This window comes from Hemiscyllium ocellatum, chromosome 18, assembly GCF_020745735.1.
Source record: "Hemiscyllium ocellatum isolate sHemOce1 chromosome 18, sHemOce1.pat.X.cur, whole genome shotgun sequence".
NCBI lineage: Eukaryota > Metazoa > Chordata > Chondrichthyes > Orectolobiformes > Hemiscylliidae > Hemiscyllium > Hemiscyllium ocellatum.
In genome coordinates this window covers 19,929,593-19,953,687 of record NC_083418.1, presented here as the reverse complement: position 1 = coordinate 19,953,687, position 24,095 = coordinate 19,929,593, and the positions used below count along the sequence as shown (strand labels likewise).

The 24,095-nt window shown below is 42.5% G+C and overlaps 1 protein-coding gene across 1 annotated transcript in view; it reads right to left on the bottom strand.

Moving 5' to 3' along the window:
• Positions 1 to 24,095, bottom strand: part of traf6 (TNF receptor-associated factor 6) — a 47,912-nt gene that overhangs the window by 11,772 nt on the left and 12,045 nt on the right. The window contains exons 3-5 of the mRNA XM_060838745.1: positions 15,308 to 15,628; positions 5,865 to 6,015; positions 4,646 to 4,804 (exon numbers count right to left, since the gene is read on the bottom strand). Of these exons, the coding sequence (XP_060694728.1) occupies positions 4,646 to 4,804; positions 5,865 to 6,015; positions 15,308 to 15,567 (570 nt within the window). The 5' untranslated portion in view covers positions 15,568 to 15,628. The remainder of the gene's footprint in view (positions 1 to 4,645; positions 4,805 to 5,864; positions 6,016 to 15,307; positions 15,629 to 24,095) is intronic.

Here is a 24,095-nt window from a genome sequence, read left to right as displayed (position 1 = left end):
AGCAATTGCAAATCAACAATTAGTTCAGAAATTGGAAGTGGACATTAAACAATGTCATGGTGGAGGCAGGATGGCCATCATTTAAAAATATTTTGAGTTATCCAGAACAAAGGGGCAGTTTGAGAATTGGGGGCAATTAGTTTAATTCCCTATCTGGGACATCCAGAGGATAGATGAGAGAGAGCTGGGCTCTTGTTGCAATGTGGTAATAGCCCTACTTTTGAGAGGAGACTTGAGCCTCGGAGTCCCTCCTGCTCTGTAGATGTGTCTTAACATGTCTGAAGAGGTTGATTAAAAAGAAAATTATAGAGAAATTTGAGGGTGTCTTGTGGTGCAGTGGCACAGCCCTTTCCTTTGAGCTAGGAGGGTTCAAGTCCCACCTGCCCCAGAAGTATGCAAAAACATCTCTGTACACGTGATTTGGAAATTTTAAAAAATTACTGAGATTTTTTTTGCTTTTGGATTTGATTTGTGTGATTTCACTCAAATGAGCAGCTCAAGGTTGGGTCAGCAATTCTAAAGCAGCTGAAACCAGAAGTGTTTGAATCTTGACTCTCTAACCAACAGCGTAGTGAACATTACGTTGAGATTTTCGTTTTTAAAGAGTATGTACTCTTAAAAAGACGAAAAGTGTTTTGCGAAATGTTATGGCATAGACTTTCTTTGCCATACTAATTCTTTCAGTCAATAGCTGCATTCATGTTTAAGAAATTACTGGAATGTACAGAGATTGTAATAGTAGTTCTGTCTATTCTATGGTGTAAGATGTTATGTTATGAAGTGTTAAGTAGTTGAGAGTGTCCATAAATTGACCAGCTGATCATTGGATAAACAACTACATAAAATCTTCAGTAGTTCAGTGTGTGAGAAGCAGAAACATAATGGGTAGAAGAATAAAACAGTATTCGGCTTTCAAAGATGACCAAAAACATTTAACGTAAACCTCTTGGTTTGTAGTCTACTGACTACACACATAGATAATTCTATTTCTGGCACAAAAAAGTAAAAGTAAAGAATACAAAGGGAAAGTTTTGGATAGAATGCCTTTGTCTTGCGTTTTCTATAACTAAGGAGGAAAAAGTGAGGACTGCAGATGCTGGAGATCAGAGCTTAAAAATGTGTTGCTGGAAAAGTGCAGCAGGTCAGGCAGCATCCAAGGAGCAGGAGAAGGGCTTATGCCCGAAACGTCGAATCTCCTGTTCCTTTTCTATAACTAAACCAATTAAAGTAAGGATTCTGATTTAAGGCCAATTGTGAGATACTGCCCCCTGGTGCAGATACTGCAGAGTTACGCAAGTACAGTATGTTCAATTCTAACTGATTTTTAATTTTCAAATCTAATTTCTGCTTCCTTTTTGCACCACACTGTACAATGCAATCACTGGAGCCAGGAAATCTGCCAGTCGTCTACCATTATTAACCACCCACTAATTAGTGAGTAAAACGTCTGTCCTCTTAAAAAACTATGATTTAACTTTAATTTGAGGGAGCACATTGTTCTGGCTTGGCATCCTTCCTCAAAAAGATTAGCAGCTCATGATTGAGCCCACAGGATGCAGCCATCATCCTTTATCCTGACTCCTGCAGATAGCACCAGTTCAAGTCTATTTAAGGACTTAAATTTAGAAATCACTATGATATTGTGGCCGAAAGAACCCTATTTATAGAGTCAGACAGCACCAAAACAGACACTTTCATACAACTCGTCTTTGCTGACTACGTTTTTCAAGTTGGACCAATCCCATTCACCTGCATTTGGCCTGTATCCCTCTAAAACTTTCCTACTCATGTACTTGTCCAAGTGTCTTTCAAACGTTGTAACTGTACCTACGTCTATCACTTCCTCGGGCAGGTGATTCGACATATAAATCACCTTGCATGTGAAAAGGTTGTCCTGAGCTCCCTTTAAAACCTTTCTACTCACCTGAAAATTATGCCCTCTAGTTTTGAACTCCTCTATCCTAGGGAAAAGGCCGTTGTTATTCACTTTATCTGTACCCCTCATGATTTTACAAAACCTCTATTAGGTTATCCGTCAATCTCCTAGGCTCCAGTGAAAAAAGTCCCAGCCTATCCAGCCTCTCCTTATTACTCAAAACCTCCAGTCCCAGTCACATCTTTGTAAATCTTTTCAGCACCCTCTCCAGTTTAGTAATATCCTTCCTATTACGGGCTGACCAGAACTGTACACAGCACTCCAGAAGTGGCCTTAACAACAGCCTATACAACTGCAACATGACATTCCAACTCCTACACTCAAATGGTCTGAGCAATGAAGGCAAGCATTGTCTTCTTTACCATCCTGTCCAACTGTGATGCAACTTTCAAGGAACTATGTACCTGAACCCCTAGGTCGTTCTTGCTCAATAACACTTCCCAGTGCCCTACCAACAACTGCATAAGTCATCCCCTTTGTTTATCTTACCAAGATGAAAAACCTACATTTATCGAAATTAAACTCCATCTGCCACTCCTCTACTCATCTTCCTAACTGATCAAGGTCCCTTTGTCACCTTAGATAACCTTCTTCACTGTCTACCACACCACCAATTTGGTGTCATCCACAAACTTACTAAGCATGCTTCCTATATTCTCATTCAAATCGTTGAGACAACGGCAGACCCAGCATTAAGGGAAGTCTGGTTATAACTATTTTATCTTCACCTCATCACAGAATTGTTGAAGAGCAGGAGGAGGTCATTAGGTCCATCGTGCCCGCACCAGCTCTTCAAATGAGCAATTCACTTCGTGCCGCTCTCAGTGATCCTACACGTTCTTCCCATCCCGGACAACAGTGTAATCCCCATCTGAATGCTGTGATTGAAACTGCCTCCACCAAAGGCCTTTGTAGGAAAGGGGCCAGGGAGCTGACTTCACAAGAGCCAATGTTAAGTGAGATACCTGACCCAAGGTGACTTCCATCAAATTTCCTCCTTTGCTATGTGTCAGAGCTACCAAGAGTACACAGTTCAATTTATGCAAAATAAAACCTTCACCAGCAGCACATCGGCAGATTGACTTTAACGTGCAACCTTACTACTTAAAAACTGGAGTGTGACCTACATGTTACAAACACTGACAACACGACATTGGCTATCCAATACATTTTATCCTCCGCTATTTGTATTACATCAACAAAATAAAGTCACTTTCCTGTTGTTGAGTACGATGACAATGCTGTGTTAGGACAGTCAAGTCAAGAAGTGTAAGGCATTAATGTTCCATTAAAAAACAGGATTAGGGGATCATCATACACTGTGTAAACTCTGAACTCAGTCATGAGGCTGCAGTAGCACTCTTGCTGCTATGTCAGAAGGTTACAGGTTCATATCTGACTCCAATGACCTGGATATATAATCTAGGCTGACACACTTCAATACAGTACTGATAAACAGAGGAGCTGACTTTCAGATGAATAGATAAACTTGGCTCCATCCTCCCTTGAGATGATCGCAAATGATCCCACAGCACCATTTTGAGAAACATCAGGGGACACCTTGCTGCTGCCTTGAGTAATATTTACTCCACAACCAACACTGCTAAATTATTAGTAAAAACAGACATTGCTGGAGAATCTCAGCAGGTCCCACAGCATCTGTGGAGAGAGAAAAAGAGTCAAGATTCAAATCTGAAAGGATCTTTTTTCTTCAAAACCGAAAGTTCACACTAGACTCAAGATGTTAGCTCACTTCTCTTTCCACAGTTGCTGCCAGACCTGCTGAGTTTCTATTTTTATTTCAAGTTTCCAGCATCTGTAGTATTTTTCTTTCATTGCTAAAATACGGCCCCGTCATTATCACTTTGTTGTATGTGGGAACTTGCCGCGTAAATATTATCGGCCATGTTCCTGACTACACTTCAGGAACTGCTTCATTGAGTGCATGGCCACTGAGGTTGTGAAAGGGAACACATAAATACAAGACCTTGTTGGTGCTGATGGAGAGCAGAGCCACCAGTCAGTTCTAACATAGCTGAATCCATCATCTCTCCTGGCCCCCTAATTTTTTATCTCTGCAGAATGATCAGGAAGTGGATTCAGTGAGAGTGATGACACTCTCTCAGACATTTTTTTTCAGATTAGATTCCCTACAGTGTGGAAACAGGCCCTTCGGCCCAACAACTCCACACCGACTCTCCAAAGAGTAACCCACCAAGACCCATTTCCCTCTGACTAATGCGCCTAATACTATGGGCAATTTAGTACGGCCAATTCACCTAACCTGCACATCTTTGGATTGTGGGAGGAAACGGAACACCCGGAGGAAACCCACACAGACACGGGGAGAACTTGTAAACTTCACACAGGCAGTCACCCGAGGCTGGAATCAAACCTGGGACCCTGGTGCTCTGAGGCAGCAGTGCTAACCACTGAGCCAATGTGCCGTCCTTAAGAGCAGCAAACAGGCAGAATCCTGCGAAAAGACGTCTTTCAGCCTCCATGTTTAGGGAATGTCGGAAACAGCAACTATCACACTAGAACAATGAAGAAAGGGGAACAAAACAAAAACATTTTTGAATGGGGAAGTGATACTGGACTTATGTGCCAATGGCAGGAAGACCACAGACCAGATAGGATGCCTGCTTTCCCAGTTGGAGGAGGGTAGAGACGTGGAGTGACAGGGTTTGAAAAAGAAAGGTAGCCTGCCTTTTTGTCCTGAAAGGCCATCAGCATGGCACAGTTCTCACAGGCAACGCGTCTCTTAGGACAGTCCGAGTCCATGTGCTCCTGCAGTTCCTTTCGCCTGAGCAAAGCATCACATTGATGACAGTCAACAAAGGCGTATTCGCACTGCTCCTGGTGTTCCTGCAACACACACAACACAAGGAGGCTCAGTAACAAAGAAACCCCCAGATTGCTTAGTGCTGTAAGTCGTCACAAATACACAGCCGACACCAAAACCTAGCTTAAATTTTATTTAGCAGGTCAATAATGTTCTCCCCACCCAGAGATGACCTTGAGTTTTGGTCACATCAGAGCAATCTGGCTATAACTGATTGAAATGGTGATTGAAATGCTTTCCCCGGCAGTAAGGGAACTTGTATTGCCCACAATACTGAGCAGTATTTGTTTAAACCAGCTCAGCTCTTGTCAAAGTTCACTTGCTCCTACCCTGCCTGCAACCTCTCCCCATTTCACAATCAGACCAGATGAGACTAGATTCCCTACAGTGTGGAAACAGGCCTTTCGGCCCAACCAGTCCACACGACCCCCCACGAAGAGGATCCCACCCAGACCCATTTTCCTCTGACTAATACACCTAGCATATCTGGGCAACTTAGCATGGGCAATTTAGCATGGCCAGTTCACCTGACCCGCACATCTTTGGACTGTGGGATAAACCAGAGCACCCGGAGGAAACCCACACAGACACGGGGAGAACGTGCAAACTCCACACAGACCTGGGACCCTGGTTCTGTGAGGCAGCAGTGCTAACCACTGAGCCACCATGCCACCCTAATGGACTGAGTCTTGTCACTAATTCAGAATCAAGTTGTGTGTGGAAGTGCACTGATAAGGGCTGTGCAGCTAATGACCACAGAAGGTCCAAATCAGAGTGAATCTGAAGAGTCAATTACCACAGTAGGCAGGGCTGTGACATACTGAAACTGGCTGGTGCTTTGACATCACACTGAGAAACAATGGACCTTGTGGAGTTTATATTGACCATCTGTAGATGGAGAATTAAATTAACTTTAAAAGAAAAACCATACAATTTAAAACAGGGAGCTCCCTCTCTTATTTTAGCAAGTATTGTCCAATACGAATGAGGTATGCAACTTGTTAAAGAAAACAAAATAATCAACATCAATAAATCAGAGTGGTGACAATACCTCTGATCAATGGGTAATAAATAATAACTAACCTCCAAATGTCGTAGCTCCATTTTCTGATAGCAGCCCTTGTTGGGACATTTGACTGTCAGGGAAAGAATTTCCCGTTTTGCAAAATTATCTGGAAAAAGTTGGGTTTCGGTCAACATCTCATTATCCACAGGGCACTTGTGTCCAGCATCCCTGTAAGATTTCATAAAACATAAAAAGTGTAGTTAAAAGCCTCATGCAAGTCTCTTTTTGCACTCCCCACCCTGCAGCAATGGGTTTTTGATGGTATTGACTGGGAGATAAACACTGGTCCATAAACTGGGAAGGATTCCCCTGGTCTTCTTTGAATAGTGCTGAGGAATAATTTACATTCACATGAAAGGACGCAAAAAGTCCATTTTAACATCATGTCTAAAGGACAGCACCAGCAATAGTGCAGCCCTCCCTCAGTTCTGCTCCAAAGTCTCAACCAGGAATACTCAGGAATGTGGCTTCAACCCACATCCTTCTGATTGAGCAGTGAGACCTAGCGTCAAGCCTGACACGATACAACGGGGTCCCCAGTTTAAAGACAACTGACTTGTGAGAGTTCATACTGACAAATGCAGCCCGACATTTTCTGTGTTTACGAATGGCTCCTTTCCACTGTCCTGCATGGTGTTCTGACTTGAGTGCAAATCAACTTGCGATTGGATTCCAGAACGGAACCTGCTCGCAACACAAGGGCAGCCTGAAAAACCACTGCCAACAGTCCCGGAATACTTTGTTCCCACTTCATGTAATATTACTGCTCCCCTGGCTCTAACACAAGCTTAAAATATCAGGAATAGAAATAAAAACCACATTCTTCCTAGATTTTTTATTTCTATTCTACCTAACTCCTGGTTAAAGGAAATTGAACCCACCCAGTAGGAGACAGAAGGCTTGACCAACACGCAACAGCTCCCTCTCACACAGTGTTTATTGGTATTACAGGGGCAAAGACAAACTCATATTATGCAGCAGGATGCAAACTCTGACAAACTGCCTGAGGCTGTTCGGGGCCATTCTGGACAATGAACATAAAGGTGGCAGCAGCAAACATTCTTTGAGGTAGATGGCTTCACCTTTCTGAGCAAAAGCCTACAAATATTCAGAGGGGAGTGTGCCAGCACTGAATCACTGCATATATTGAGGAAAGGCAAAAGTCTGTTCTACAGGTAACCTCATGCTTCAGGTGAATCAAACACTACATGAACTGTGAAGCAATCTGACATAGCCAGGTAGATGGTACATTGTTTCCATGTGGTACACACAGGGACTTACAGATTATCAAACGGGGAAATGTATGTGTATAAAAACACTGAGAAGTACCTTCAGTTTTCTGCCCCATTCCCCTCCAAGTTCACGATTACACATTTATTCTCAGTGACTTTGGTGCCTTATTCAGTCCAGCTTCCCACCTCATGCCCTCCCAGCCCCTCCTCATGCTAGCTTTGCAACATTAACAGCTTCAGTTTTTGTCTCGGTCCAATGATATCTGAAACCCTCATTTATACTTTTGGTCAGGGCCAGAGGTCACATTGAGAACCACACAAAGTCCTAATTTACCCTACATTCTGCATTTGCTGACCCACTACACTATCCTCCTGTCACCTTGAAGATTAAGTTTCTTCATGGAATTTGGCCTTAGAGGAATTCTGCATGCCTCCAATTCCAGCCTCTTTCGGGTGCCACACCTTGACTGGCATTTAGGCCCCACAGACTGGAAATCTCTGCCTCAAACTCTACCGCAATGTCTTTTTCTGACCTTTTGAACCCATCTCAAACCAGTAATCGTCTCCAATATCTCTCCTTTCAATTGGGGTTTCTAGTTTAGAAACCCAATCAAATCTTGAATTAGGACTGATATTAAAGCAACAGTCAACCTAGAAAATTGATATGCTTTTTTTAAAAAAAAAAGCTTTAATTAGTCCGTACGGTTTGCTGGCATGATTACACTACAAGACATAGGAGTAGAGGTAGGCCATTTACCCCATCAACAAGATCCTGCCAGATCGGACAATCCCCTCCACAACGTTCCTGCTTTTTCCTCATAACCATCGATTCCCTTACAGATTAAAAGTCTGTTTATTTCAGTATTGACCATAGTTAAGGGCCTAATCTATTAAACGCTCTGCGGTAAAGAATTCCACAGATTCCCGACCCTCAAAGAAGAAACTTCTCTGGACCTGTCTGAAAATGTGTGAGCTCTTATTCTGAAATTATGCCGTTCTGGTCCTAGACTCTCCCATAGGAGGAAACAATGAGCATAGGGTCACTCTACTCAACCTCTCCTCACAAGACAACCTGGGGATCAACCTAGAGAACTTTCACTAGACGATAGCCAATGCCAGTATATCTTTCCTTAGACAAGGAACCAGAAGCTGAAGACGGATATGAAATGTTTGGGGGGTTGTATAAATCCAGAGTAAAGTAACTTGTTAAGATTAAACTCAATGCACAGATATAGGACAGTTAGCAAACTCATTTTGTTCATTAGAACTTTGGAACAGTAAATCAAGAAAATGGGATAAAAGTTGCTGAAGGTCTGAAAATAACAAGGAGTCATGGTCATCAGTAAAGTGATGAAACAGGCCATTGACTGTGTTACCATACAGCACGTACTTAGCAATAACCTGCTCACTGACACTCAGCTTGGGTTCTGTGGGCCCACTTAGTTTCTGATTTCACACAACCTTGATTCAAAACATGGACAAGAGAGAGTGATGTGAGAGTGATTGCCACTGACATAGCAGTCGCATTCGGCTGAGTGTGACATAAGAAGCCCAAGCAAGTCAGTGGGACTCAGAGAGAAAACTCTCTACTGGTTTGGGCCACACTAGGCAAAGGATCAATACTGGTTATCATTGCAGGAGCTCCTCAGGGTAGTGTCCTGGGTCCAATTTTCTTCAACTGCTGCAAAGACCTTGCCTCCATTATAACATCTGAAGTGGGGATGTTCACCAATATTTGCACTATGTTCAGTACCACTCAAAACTGCTCAGATACTGAAGCAGTTCATATCCAAATAATATCCGGGGCTGGGCTAAGAAGTAACAAGCAACATTCATGTTATACACGTGCTACTCAGTGACCATTCTCAAGGAGAAAACCTAACTATCTCACTTTGACATTCAATGGCATTATAATAACAGAATCCCCAGTCAGCAATATCCTGGGGGCGGTGTTACCATTGACAAGAAACTGAACTGGCTAGTCCCTTAAGTATAGTGGTTACCAGAGCAGTTCAGATGCTAGGAATTCTGTCACAGGTAACTCATTTTTTCACTCACCAAAGTCTTTTGACAATCTACAAAGCTCAAGCCAGGAGTATGAAGGAATACACCCCACATGCCTGGGCAGGCACATCCTCAAAAACACTCAGTAAGCTTGACATCTAAACAACTGTTTACTTTGAAGGAAACATGGGTCTTGGGCTCTAACTTTATCTTCAACCTATACTTCTCTACACACAAACCGATTCCTGACTCGAAACCAGAACCTTCCTCATTTTGAAAAAAAAGTAAAATGAGGTAATACACTACAATAGGCTGTACTTACTGGGGCAAGAAATGGGTGCAATTTTCTCCCACTCGTTGCACCATACACAGCTAAGGGTGATTGGCAGTGTCTCAGCATTTGCTTCCTAAACTGAAAAATCCATTATTCTGCTCTAAGCACCAAGAAACTCCAGGTCCAGAACAGATGTAAAGCTGTCAGTTTCTGATAAGTAAAGATGCGATGTGGACTTTATCGCATCATCAGAACAGCCTTCATGACAATATAATTTTCCCAATATTCCTCAAAGCATCAACTATTGTGGCATTTGATTTTATTAGCTCATTGAGCGCGAGTGTCACTGGCTGGCCAGCATTTATAGCCAGTTCCTGCAGTCCATGTGCTTTAGGTAGACCCACAATATTGGTAGGCAAGAATTCTAGGATTTTGACCCAGCAACAATGAGGAATGTCGAGAAATTTCCAAGTCAGAGTGGTGAGTGGCTTGAAGGGGAACTTGCAGATAGTGGTGTTTCCATTATTCTGCAGCCCTTGTCCTTCTAAATGGAACTGGTTTGTGGGTTTGGAATTTGCTGTCTAACCAATTTTCGCAAATTTCTGCAGTGCATCCTACAGATCACACACATGGCCACAACTGAGTGTCGGTTGTGGAGGGAGTGAATGTTTATTGACATGGCGCCCATCAAGTGGGTTGCTTTGTCCCAGATGGTGTTGAGCCCCTTCAGTGTTGTTCGAGCTGCACCTATCCAGGCAAATGGGGACTTTCCCATCATACTCCTGACTTGCGCCTTGTAGATTGTGGACAGGTTTTAGGGAGTCAGGTGGTGAGCTATTTGCTGCAGTGTTCCAAGCGTCTATATTTATATGGTGAATGCAGGCGAGTTTTTAGTCAATGGTAACCTCAGAATGTTGACAATAGAGATTCAGTGATGGTGTCACCACTGAATGTCAAAGGGCGATAGTTAGATTGTGGAGAGATGTTGGGAAAAACAACTAGCTGAACATGCACCTTTCTTGACATTAGAATGAAAATGGAGGCAGTGTCATTTAGGTAAATTCTGTTATTTACTAAGTGCACTAAAATGGAACGCGCTTTAAACAAGGAAAGACCTGTAAGAAGGTGTGCCATGAGTACTAACAGCTTTAGAGAATATTGTGGCGATGATAGTCTCACTGCTGCAGGCTGAAATGCAGAGAAAAAATGGCCTTTCCTTATGAGAAGGTCCTCTTGCAGACTTGAAAATGACCAATGATCCCAATACCCTTTAACCATGAGCAATATGTGAAAGCTCAGCAATATCAGTTATGTGGAATAACACAGGCTGCAGCAAAATTATAATCTTTGAGTACTCTGAACACACACACACACACACACACACACACACACACACACACACACACACACACACACACACACACACACACACACACACACACACACTCACTCACTCACTTGACTGTACAGTCCTAAAGCAAAATTGTTTGCGAGTTTAATTTCTTGTGAACGAGTCCCATTTTGCTGTTAATTGTAATATTTAATTGAAACTTTTGAATAATTCAAGTAGATGATGTTGAACTGTCAGGAGGCAGACTGCGATTGCTGCTTTGTATGAGAGTTATCATTGTTTGAATGTGCCTGGTTGAAGTATTAAAGAGTACTTCCAAATGTGACCTTCTCCAGAACATTTCAAAGACCTTGCCCATTTTCTTAGTGTCATTTAACCATTCAAGTAACATTACTGCAAAATGGCACAAACTTTAACCAAGTCAAATTGATAGCTTTTCCATAAATCAAAGAGTCATAAAGAGATTAATATGAACAGAAAGTAATGGTAGTGCTCATCAGGCCAGACAGCATTATAATAGTTCAAAGTCCCTGTACAAATTGAATTCACCTTAGTATCACAGCAGAAGCTGGCTTCAAACTCCCCTCCTTGTAAACATAAATGTCAGACTGATAGAACTTTAAGTTGCCTGAGGACTGTGATTTTAAAGAAGTTCTGGAATTTACATATTAATCAATCAAAATCTTCATCCCTATTCTAAGTGAATAAAGACTTAACAGCAAACTAGGTTTGCTCAATACATCACATCAGTTGTATGACACTTTGATCTTTTACTATAAATTTTGTGTCCCATGATCCTGTCCCATTAGCTACCTGACAAAGGAGCAGCGCTCCGAAAGCTTGCACTTCCAAATAAACCTGTTGGGCTATAACCTGGTGTTGTGATTTGTTTTTAACTTTGTCCACCCGAGTCTAACATATCATAAATGTGAGATTCACGGCTGAGGCAACAGAGGTATCCACGTTCACAAAAAAGGGCGAGTAGTCAGCAGATTTAGGAGAGGCCATCTCTTCAGCTATTGGTATGGGACTATCAATTACTGTTAACTTATACAACACAGACAGCTTGCATTTTATTTTGTTTGTATTTTCTTTCTGCCCACCTGGTGGCCATCTGACTCCAGTTTGACAACCACTGCAGTAACACAACTAGGTGACTGATCACAGCCTCAATGAGCTTTGTGCTTAACTAACAAGTTATCAAAGTGACTCACTGTATCACTTGCTCTCATTTAACATTAAAGGTGCCAGGCAAATACTTAGCATACCTTGCCAGAAAAAGAAGTGCCCCACAAACTATTACAGCGATAAGGGAAGGGTCTGGGAACCTAACATGTGATTCTAAAAAGATTAATGTGGCATTCCAGAGATTCTACTCTAAATTATATCAGTCTGAGAATTGTGACGAGGGGCAGGCCAACATGGAATCCTTTTTTAGAGATCTGAACCTCCCGCGTGTGACTCCCGAACAACAGTCCTTTCTCAATGCCCCATTATCAGAGCAAGGAGTGCAGGAAGTTGTGAGGCAGCTTCGGAGTGGAAAGGTGCCTGGTCCTGATGGACTTCCCAGTGAATTCTATAAGGAATTTATAAGTATACTGTCAGGCCCGATGCTGAATATGTTTAATGATTCATACAGTCATGTTTGTCTCCCACCATCTCTGAGAGAGGCCAATATTTCACTTATCCTTAAAAAAGAGAAGGATCTGGAAGACTGTGCTTCATACAGGCCGATCTCGCTCTTAAATGTGGACTTTAAGATCCTCTCTAAGGCTCTTGCGTTAAGGCTGGAGATTGTGTTGCCTTCTAGTATTAAAGAGGATCGGACGGGCTTCATAAAGGGTTGCAGATCCTCTAATAACGTTAGAAGGCTGCTTAACGTAATTCAAGCATGCCAACAGCAGTCAATACAGGGATTGGTGATTTCTTTAGATGCAGAGATGGCATTTGACCGAGTTGAGTGGCCGTACCTTTTCTATATTCTGGATTAGTGGTGCTGGAAGAGCACAGCAGTTCAGGTAGCATCCGAGGAGCAGTAAAATCGGCATTTCGGGCAAAAGCCCTTCATCAGTTTTACTGCTCCTCGGATGCTGCCTGAACTGCTGTGCTCTTTCAGCACCACTAATCCAGAATCTGGTTTGCAGCATCTGCAGTCATTGTTTTTACCTAGTACCTTTTCTATACTCTAGACCGGTTTGGTCTAGGCGAAGTTTTCATAAGATGGGTAAAGGTTCTCTACAGTGTACCTCTTGCTGCGGTCATTACCAACAGAGTACGATCAAGCAATTTTAATATTTCTAGGGGCAGCCGGCACGGCTGTGATTGAACCGTTGGCAGAGGCCATTCGTGGGGATCTCAATATATCAGCTCCAAAAGTGGGGTTAAAATTACATAAGATCTCGCTGTATGCAGATGATTTTCCAATTTTCTTCACAAATCCAGCAGTTTCAGTGCCTCGCCTGATACAATGCATTCATGCGTCTGATGCTTTTTCAGGGTATAAGATTAATTTTGCTAAATCAGAGGCTATGCCTATGGGTGATCTTACGAAAGAGTTGGCTCTTGAGAGTGACTATAGATTCCCATTTAGGTGGTCACAGGGGGTTTTTGTGTATTTGGCATATTCGTTACTCCAGTTCTGGATTGGCTGTTCAAAGCCAATTTTACTCAATTATTTGAAAAAAAATTAAACAAGATCTCCAAAGATGCGAGGCACTTCCAGTCTCATGGTTGGGTTGGATAGCGCTTATTAAGATGAATATTCTCCCTCGACTGCTATACCCTATACGGATGCTCCCCCTGATTTTCAATAAACAAACACTCAAAAGACTGAACAGTTGGTTCAGCTTCTTTATCTGGCACCATAAATGGCCCCTCATTAAATTAGCCAAACTGCAGTTGCCTCACAGATTGGGGGGCGTAGACCTTCCGGACATTAAAAATTACCAATTAAGCTCGCTTTTGACCTACGTAAGTTATTGGGTTTATGGGGACCCTCTTTCAATATGGCTAGATATCGAAGTCTCCCAGGCAAGGTGCCCCCTTACCAGTTTGCCGTTTTTGGACAAGGTGAGGGCAGTTAGGGAATATTGCCATAACCCAATAGTCATCAATACTGTTAAAGCATGGAGGGCAGTTCGGCAGAGGGAAGGTAATATTGGCAAAACATCTTTGTTTGCACGTTTAGTGGGTATGCCGAGTATTCAACCAGGTATGATAGATTCAGGATTTAAATGTTGCGCAGCTAGGGGTATATCTTGAATGCGTGATTTATTTGAGGGAGATGTAATGATGTCCTTTGATCAGTTAGTACAGAAGTACAAGTTACCTAATGGAGACCGCTTTTGTTTTTTTCAAGTTAGGGATTTTATGCAAAAAAGGACCACATTTTTGACTGACCCCTACAAATCTGACACAGAAAAAGGGGTACTAAGGGCTAAGAATACACTCTGTCAGTACTCTATATCACCAATTGGGGGGTGCCACCTCAGATGAGTCTGATTGACTCTGCAAGATGTGGGAAAGAGAGCTGGGTGTTGAAGTTTCTTCAGAGACATGGGAGGATATTTGGGAGAATGCAAGAAGGATATCAATTTGCAATAGGACCCATGCTTTACAGTTGAAGATTCTCCACAGGGTCCACTTAGCCCCAGACCATTTGTCAAAATTTAAACCAGGGGTATCTTCAGCATGTCCCAAGTGCAAGGTCTGCAGGGGCACTCTTACCCATTGTCTTTGGTCTTGTGACAGGCTTCAAACATATTGGAGCGCTGTGGTGGGTGCAATAGAGAGGATTTTAGGTGTAGGGGTGGGGAAGGACCCTATTTCTCTCCTTTTGGGCCGACCCATTGCATTTCCTGCAGACTCGCATAAGGCAAAACTTTTCAATATTCTTACGTTCTGTGCAAGGAAGAATATCTTGCTTGGTTGGATATCAGAAAACCCCCCAGGCCTGTCGGGTTGATGGAAGATTGTTATGGAGCATATTCCCCTAGATTTTCTCACAGATATGGTACACCACAAAACTGAGAATTTTTACAAGACATGGCAACCCTTTTTGAAATACCTGGACACAGATTTATCTGCCACACTAACTAGGGCTTTTATATCGCCGTAACAATTGTGTTTCATGAGTCCAATATCCAGGGAGGACGAACTGTGAATGTATGAGTGTCTTGTTTGGCTGGGCTGAGTTTTATTTGTTTGTTGTTAGGTATTTATTTAGTTAAGTTCAAGAGCTAGTTTAGGTTTTTTTAAAATGTTATACTTCTCTATATATGTTTATACAGTCATATAGGAAGGTGGGTTGGGGAATTCTTTTTATTATTTGGATTTAGTTTTGTACTATTTTTGTACTGTTTTGAATTGCATTGTTTTGTATTTGTTGTAATATTTAAAAATCTATTTTTTTCTTAATGAAAATACATTATATTGAAAAAACATTAAAGGCGATGATAACTCTCTTCCCTAACCTTTAAATGAATCTAAATCTATTTGTGGTCACCCTGAGATAGGCACAAAGCAAGAGATCTGATTTGGGGAGAGGAGGATGGAGGATAGTCACTACGCTGGACACGAAGGCAAAAGAAAACCACTGACCTGATAGATTTTACAATGCAGCCTCTACAGAACCTGTGACCACAGGGTGTCTGCACTGCCTCCCTTAACGCCATCAGACAAATGGGACACTCGTATTTGTTCTCCAGCGGTGGGTCAAATTCCACATCATAGCCCTGCATCTCCTCGTAGACAGACTGGGAGTACTGTCCATGGTTGCTGCAATCGTCCATTGTCCCACTGCTCACGGTGCAGCAGGAGCTCTGGAATGTGGAATCACGGCCACTGTCACAGTCCACCATGTTTGTGGTAAACGCCAGATGTGGCACCCGCCGGTCTCAGTGTGCAGACTGAGTCGTCATCCTGCGATGGAAAAACAGATTAGAGAAGACCAAGGATATATAAAAGACAGTCACTTAACAAGAGCATCGCACCAATAAACACAGGTTCCCTGCTAACGATTGAACAGGTAACTAATCCCTATTCAGAAGGACGAAGGTCATCCTGATAATAAGACAAAGGAGACGTAGTTAAGAGCATGCTTAGCTGTTAAGATGAACAGCACTTGGTTCTGAAGAGCCGTCATGGTAGACTTTCTCTCTACATTGATGCTGCCAGACTTGCTGAATTTCTGTGTTTGTTTCAGATTTCCAGTATCTGCAGTATTTTGCAGTATTATATAATCATAGAGATGTACAGCATGGAAACAGACCCTTCAGTCCAACCTGTCCATGCCGACCAGATATGCCAACCCAATCTAGTCCCACTTGCCAGCACCCCAGCCCATATCCCTCCAAACCCTTCCTATTCATATACCCATCCAAATGCCTCTTAAATATTGCAATTGTACCAGCCTCCACCACTTCCTCCGGCAGTTCATTCCATACACGTACCACCCTCTGCGTGAAAACGTTTTCCCGTAGGTCTCTTTTATATCTTTCCCCTCTCACCCTAAACCTATGCCCTCTAGTTCTGGACTCCCTGACCCCAGGGAAAAGACTTTGTCTATTTACCCTATCCATGCCCCTCATAATTTTGTAAACCTCTATAAGGTCACCCCTCAGCCTCCGATGCTCCAGGGAAAACAGCCCCAGTATGTTCAGCCTCTCCCTGTAGCTCAAATCCTCCAACCCTGGCATCATCCTTGTAAATCTTTTCTGAACCCTTTCAAGTTTCACAACATATTTCCGATAGGAAGGAGACCAGAATTGCACGCAATATTCCAACAGTGGCCAAACCAATGTCCTGTACAGCTGCAACATGACCTTCCAACTCCTGTACTCCATACTCTGACCAATAAAGGAAAGCATATCAAACACCTTCTTCAATATCCTATCTACCTGTGACTCCACTTTCAAGGAGCTATGAACCTGCACTCCAAGGTCTCTTTGTTCAGCAACACTCCCTAGGATCTTACCATTAAGTGTATAAGTCCTGCTAAGATTTGCTTTCCCAAAATGCAGCACCTCACATTTATCTGAATTAAACTCCATCTGCCACTTCTCAGCCCATTGGCCCATCTGGTCAAGATCCTGTTGTAATCTGAGATAACCCTCTTCTCTGTCCACTACATCTCCAATTTTGGTGTCATCTGCAAACTTACTAACTGTACCTCTTATGTTCGCATCCAAATCATTTATGTAAATGACAAAAAGTAGAGAGCCCAGCACCGATCCTTGTGGCACTCCACTGGTCACAGGCCTCCAGTGTGAAAAACAACCCTCCACCACCACCCTCTGTCTTCCACCTTTGAGCCAGTTCTATATCCAAATGGCTAGTTCGCCCTGTTTTTCATGAGATCTAACCTTGTTAATCAGTCTCCTGTGGGGAACCTTGTTGAACACCTGACTGAAGTCCATATAGATCACATCCACCATATAGATCTGCCCTCATCAATCCTCTTTGTTACTTCGTCAAAAAACTCAAACAAGTTAGTGAGACATGATTTCCCACACACAAAGCCATGCTGACTATCCCTAATAAATCCTTGCCTTTTTAAATACAAGTAATTCCTGTCCCTCAGGATTCCCTCCAACAACCTGCCCACTACTGATGTCAGGTTCAATGGTCTATAGTTCTCTGGCTTTTCCTTATCACCTTTCTTAAATAGTAGCAACAAGTTAGCCAACCTCCAGTCTTCCAGCACCTCACCTGTGACTATTAATGATCCATATATCTCAGCAAGAGGCCCAGCAATCACTTCCTTAGCTTCCCACGGAGTTCTCAGGTACACCTGATCAGGTCCTGAGGGATTATCCACTTTTATGAGTTAAGACATCCAGCACTTCCTCCTCTGTAATATGGACATTTTTTAAAATGCCACCATCTATCTGCCTCCATTCTGTATTTTCCATGTCCTTTTCCACAGTAAACACCGGTGCAAAATACTCGTTTAGTATCTCCCCCATCAACCTGTGGCTCCACACATAGGCAACCTTGCTGATCTTTGAGGGGCCCTATTCCCTTCCCAGTTACCCTTTTGTCCCTAATGTATTTGTAAAATCCCTTTGGATTCTCCTTAACCATATTTGCCAAAGCTATCTCATGTCCCTTTTTTGCTCTCCTGATTTCCCTCTTAAGTATACTCCTATTGCCTTTATACTCGAAGGATTCACTCGATCTCTCCTGTCTATATCTGACAAATGCTTCCTTCTTTTTCTTAACCAAACCCTCAATTTCTCCAGTCATCCAGCATTCCCTATACCTACCAGCCTTTCCTTTCACCCTGACAGGAATATACTTTCTCTGGACACATCATCTCATTTCTGAAGGCTTCCTATTTTCCTGCTGTCCCTTTACCTGCAAATATCCGTCCCCAGTCCACTTCTGAAAGTTCTTGCTAATACCGTCAAAATTAACCTTCCTCCAATTTAGAATTTCAACTTTTAGATCTGGTCTATCCTTTTCCATCACTATTTTAAAACTAATAGAATTAAGGTTGCTGGCTGCAAGTGCTCCCCCACCGACACCTCAGTCACTTGCCCTGCCTTATTTCACAAGAGTAGGTCAAATTTTGCACCTTCTCTAGTAGGTACATCCACATACTGAATCAGAAAATTTTCTTGTACACACTTAAATTCCTCCCCATCTAAACCCTCAACACTATGACAGAGCCAGTATATCTGAAAAGTTAAAATCCCCTACCATAACCACCCTATTATTCTCACAAATAGCTGAGATCTCCTTACAAATTTGATTCTCGATTTTCCCCCAACTATTAGGGGGTCTATAACACAATCCCAATAAGGTGATCATCCCTTTCTTATTTCTCAGTTCCACCCAAATAACTTCCCTGGATGTATTTCTGGGAATATTCTCCCTCAATACAGCTGTAATGGTATCCCTTATCAAAAATGCCACTCCCCCTCCTCTCTTGCCTCCCTTTCTATTCTTCCTGTAGCATTTGTATCCTGGAACATTAAGCTGCCAGTCCTGCCCATCCCTGAGCCATGTTTCCGTAATTGCTATGATATCCCAGTCCCATGTTCCTAACCATGCCCTGAGTTCATCTGCCTTCTCTGTTATGCTTCCTGCATTGAAATAAATGCAGTTTAATTTATCAGTCCTACCTTGTTTTCTGCTTTGTTCTTGCCTGCCCTAACTGTTTGACACACTCTTTTTCCTAACTGTTCCAGTTTCAGTTTGATCTCTTTCCTCATTATTTCCCTGGGTCCCACCCTCCCACCTTACTAGTTAAAATCCTCCCGAGCAATTCTAGCAAATCTCCCTGCCAGTATATTAGTCCCCTTGCAATTCAGATACAATCAATCCTTCTTGGACAAGTAACGTTTACCCCAGAAAAGATTGCAATGATCCAGGAATGTGAACTCTTCTCCCCTGCACCAGCTCCTCAGCCACACATTCATCTGCTCTATCCTCCTATTCCTGCCCTCACTAGCTCATAGCACAGGGAGTAATCCAGATATTACTATCCCTCGAGGACCTCCTTTTTAATTTCCTGTCTAACTTGCTATATTTTCCCTTCAGAATCTCATTTTTTTCCCTTCCTATGTTGCTAGCTCCAATGTGTACAATGACCTCCTGCTGGTCCCTCTTCTCTTTGAGAACATTCTGCACCCTCTCTGAGATATTCTTGATCCTGGCACCACGCAGGCAAAACACCATTCTGATTTTTCACTGTTGACCGCAGAAACCTCTGTCTGTGCCTCTGACTAGAGAGTCCCCATCACAATTGATTGCTTGGAACCTGACATATACCTGATAACATTAGAGCCAATATCAGTTTGTGCTACATTCCCCTGAGAGTGCATCATCCCACACATTTTCCAAAACAACATACTTGTTTGAAATGGGGACAGCTATAGGAGACTCCTGCACTACCTGACTCCCTCTCATACCTTTCCTGGAGGTAACCGATTGCCTGACTGTATCTGCAGCTTTTCTCCCTTCCTATAACTGCCATCCATCACATCCATAGCTCTTATAAATTCCTCATCGCCTCTAACTGCCACTCTAACCGATCCATGCAATCTGATAGGAACTGTCTTTGGTTGCGAATCCTGCACACATAATAATCAGTAACATGAAAACTCTCCCTAAACTCCCACATCCAACAGGAAGAGCACATCATTCTACTGAAGACCACCTCTGCTCCTTCGCAATCCACAGACCCAGAACTCTTCTCTAAAAAAAATACAGAGCTCCAGGCTAATAAGTATTAACCATCACTGAGTATTTATGGCTTATATTTTTAAAATTTAATCAAGAGATCTCAATAAAACATAAGAATGAACACACTACTTAGTACTGTATTCATATATATTAATTTCCCAATGTTCATTAAAGGAGTATGTGCTGATTAATCACAGAGTACTGACCTATCTCGCAGTAAATTTTCAGCATTCTGTAAGGATTGAGTTTAAAATGAAACACCCTGATATTGTACAAGCATGCACAGTGTTCCTCCTCATAGTTGCATTGAACTACCTAGAACAGCTTCAAGTTATTCTCAATACTTGGAATAACAGGACAATTCAAACTTCTCTCCTCATACAAACAGAACAAGTGATCAGCTTAAAAGTTGCATCCACTTATTAGAACACTGCATCCTTTTTTTGTAAGCACCACTGACAATTATTCCAAGTGTATGAGAGGCAACTATAGCAGGCACCTGAAGCAACAAGTACATCTACTAGGGCAATCATAAAACACCAAACCTCAACTTCATAATCAACTGTAAGCAGCCACCCAGGATGGATCACAGTCCTTCTTGTGACACAGGCAGCAGCAGCAGCAGAGACTGGACATATCCAAGTGCATGCAGAGTGGCAGATGCCATGTTAACCAACCCGGCAATTCTGCATATTTTTGCTTTACTTCCTGCTACCTTATAAGGGAATGCCTTCACTTCACTGATTCACTTCTGACAATGTAGTGGAAACATGCCTGACGTGTTATCAGTGAAAGGAAGGGAAAGTGCTCTAGAAATTCTTCTAGAATTCTCTGAAGTGACAAAATATACAGAAATTTTCCTTCTTGCGTTTTGGCTTTTGAATCCCCTCTTTTCTACTGCTTAATTTCTTACAGTTGGTTCATTTTAGTCCCAAGTACAAACGAACTGCTAATTTAAAACCTCCATGGTTCACTTTCTGATCACACCTGCTCTCTGCTTTTCTGAATGAGAACTGCCTCTTTGTTCAAATTAGCTTGCAAATTTCTGGATTTACGTGGACCATGCAGTAGCAATCTGATTTGGCCAGTGGCAATAAGCAGATGAAATTGGACTGGCTGCCTGTTTGTAAAAGGGAATTAAATATCAGGTGCTGCGAATGGGTGACCAGGCAATACTCTATTGGACTTGAAATTCTATCCTGATGTTTCTGCACTACAGTCCACCAAGGCTCAGCCCTGTCTCTCTGATCTGCCGCTCTACATTTCCTTTGCTGAGCCACTGACTCATCTACTTGTTTTTCAGATTCTGCTGCATTCTGACTCCTGGCCAGAAGCTCACTGTTTCATGGTTTCTGGAGGTTTTCGTAATTTCCAACTTTGCCACTATATTTTTCCCTGCGATGATAACTGATTCTGCAACACCTCTTGGATTTCATTGTCATTAATGGTCCTCTCACACAACGCGTCATCCAAACCTCTCTACTCTTTAAATAGCTCCTGGGCTTCACTTGCTGACCACATCGATCTCTACCGAACTTGGACAACGATACGTCCCTGCCTCACTCCGACTCCAAAGCTCACTATCACCTTCGACAGCAATTAGGACTGACCCCCCGCCAATGCTACCCAGATCCCAAGAATCAATGAAAGACATTTCTACAGTTTTCAGTCTGGTTATACACAACCTTCACTTCACTATGAAGCCCCAGATTTCAATGAAACCATTACTTACCTTCACATTAGCCATTCTCCGGTACAGCTTTCCTCTCCATTCCACAAAGTCCAAGGGATACAGATTGGAAAGAATGTGGCACACAACTGGTTTCAGCATTTACTACTAAACCCTGCTCAAAGCAATGATGACGACAAGCTGTCTGCTGCAGGATCACTCTGGTATGCAAAAGATAATCCCCCGCTTCTTTCCTCTCCTGGCGGGCATGATATTGAACCCATTTCCTGTCTTTTCCAAGTGCTTACAGCACATCGAGCCTTCTTCACCATCCAATATCATGCATGAGCATCTAAAGCAACTCTACCTTTCTGTACTACCTATACACATTTGATTTCCTTAGCATCTAAAAATCAGTATACCTCTATTGTGAACATACTCAAAAACAAAGACATTTCCTTCCCTTCCCCAGTCCTTCAGGTCAAACTTCCTATAAGGTTTGCCTGCACTAACCCTAAACTTTAATTTCTCTACTTGCTCTCTTGCCTGTCTTCATGTCTCCTCCCATCCCCAAGAATTTATTTTCCATGAGACCTACATCCTGCTCTCTGGACATTTCTCTTACTAAAATGCTGATGACTTCCCAATTCCCAATATCAGCTGATATTATTACCTCTTCTTCCCTCCTTAGGCGCCACCCTCCTCTCCCCCCACCCCCCCACCTTTAAATCTGCTTGTCATTATCCACCTCCATGTTTCTGCCTGAACTGGAATATTGCATCCAACGCCAAGCACCATACTTTACATTCTCTACGTATTTGAAATCATCCAGAACTTGCCACCCAGTGTTCTAACTCAGACTAAGTCTTCTTTATCCACTGACCCTGTTCTCACTGACCACACTAACTCTCAGTTCAACAATATCTTAGATTTAAAATTCCCATTTGTGCTTTCAAATTTCTCTATGGGCTTGCTCCCCCCCCCCGCCCCAAACTCTTCCGGTCCCAAAAACATAGCATTATCTTCAACCCATTTTAATCACTTCAGCAATGTGGCCATCCTTTCAATGCCCAAGATCTTAAATCTCTAGAAATCTCCCCCAAACCACTGTCTCCTCTTCCCTCCTTTAAGTTACTAATTAAAGCCTCTCTCTTCAGCCAAGATTTTGGTTACCCATAACAAATCTCCAGTCTCAGTGTCAAGTTTTGTTTATCAATTCAGTGAAGTTCCTTCGATTACACATGCTCTGGGATAGTGTTTCTTGAACCAAAAGTTTTCATTTTTGCTCTCATCTCCACTCTACCCTCTACTCTTGTCATGCTCATCAACAACTCCACCAACAACCTGTACCAAGCTCAAGTATTGCGGAGAATATACACTTTTGGTAAAGCCTTTTGGCTTGCACTCATCAGGACAACCTATAAGTACCACCAGAGCAAAAGGAAAAACAACATGTATACTTTTAAAAATCACACAACACCAGATTACAGTCCAACAGGCTTATTTGGAAGCACTAGCTTTCAAAGCACTGTTCCTCTGTCAGGGAGCTAGTGGGGCAGGATCATAGGACACAGAGTTTATAGTAAAAGATCAAAGTGTCATACAACTGATGCAATGTATTGTCAACAAACCACACAACACGATACACTCTCTCACACACAAGCACACATACATATACACACAGGCCCCCTCTCTCAGACACACACATATACCCACACTCTTGTGCACACCCTCACATGCAAATCCTCCACATTTCACGCACATGCTCACGCATACATGCTCCCTCACATGTGTACACACACACACCCGTAAGGCCATGGGGTGAATTTGCATTTGCAGATACATTCTATTTTGTTCAAAAAGCACACAATTTGGAGGCAGTCAGTCCATGCGACATTTATCAATTTGGAAACAGAATTAGTCTGATACAAGGTTGGGATACAGACAGACCCTAACATCACACCTTTAAAGCATTGTCTGAGCTGAGATGTAACTTTTTCTTATAAAAACTTACGTTACCTTGGGAATGTGACTTGAAAGAAGTTCTGGGATTTACATATTAATCAATCCAAACCTGCATTCCCATTCTAAGTTATTCAAGACTTAAGTATCTAGGTTTGTTCAACACATCGCATCAGCTGTATGACACATTGCTCTTTAACTATAAGTTCTGTGTCCCATGATCCAGCACAACTAGCTATCTGATGAAGGAGCAGCACTCCGAAAGCTTGGACTTTCAAATAAACCCGTCGGACCGTAACCTAGTGTTAAGTGATTTTTAATTTTGTCCAACACCGGCACCTCCAAATCAACATTTATAATGTACAGGAGGAGAGTGCTGATTGGTTGGCAAGTCGTCTCTGACTGGTCGAGGCTTTAACATGGAGAATGCATCAGTTAGCGATAACTGATAGTTAACTGCCAAGCTTTGTTTAGATTTTAAATCAAGGGCATGTTGATTCTGATTGGTCAAAGCACTGCCCTGAGAAACTAACCATATTTTGATTGTCACCTATTTAGGATTGACAG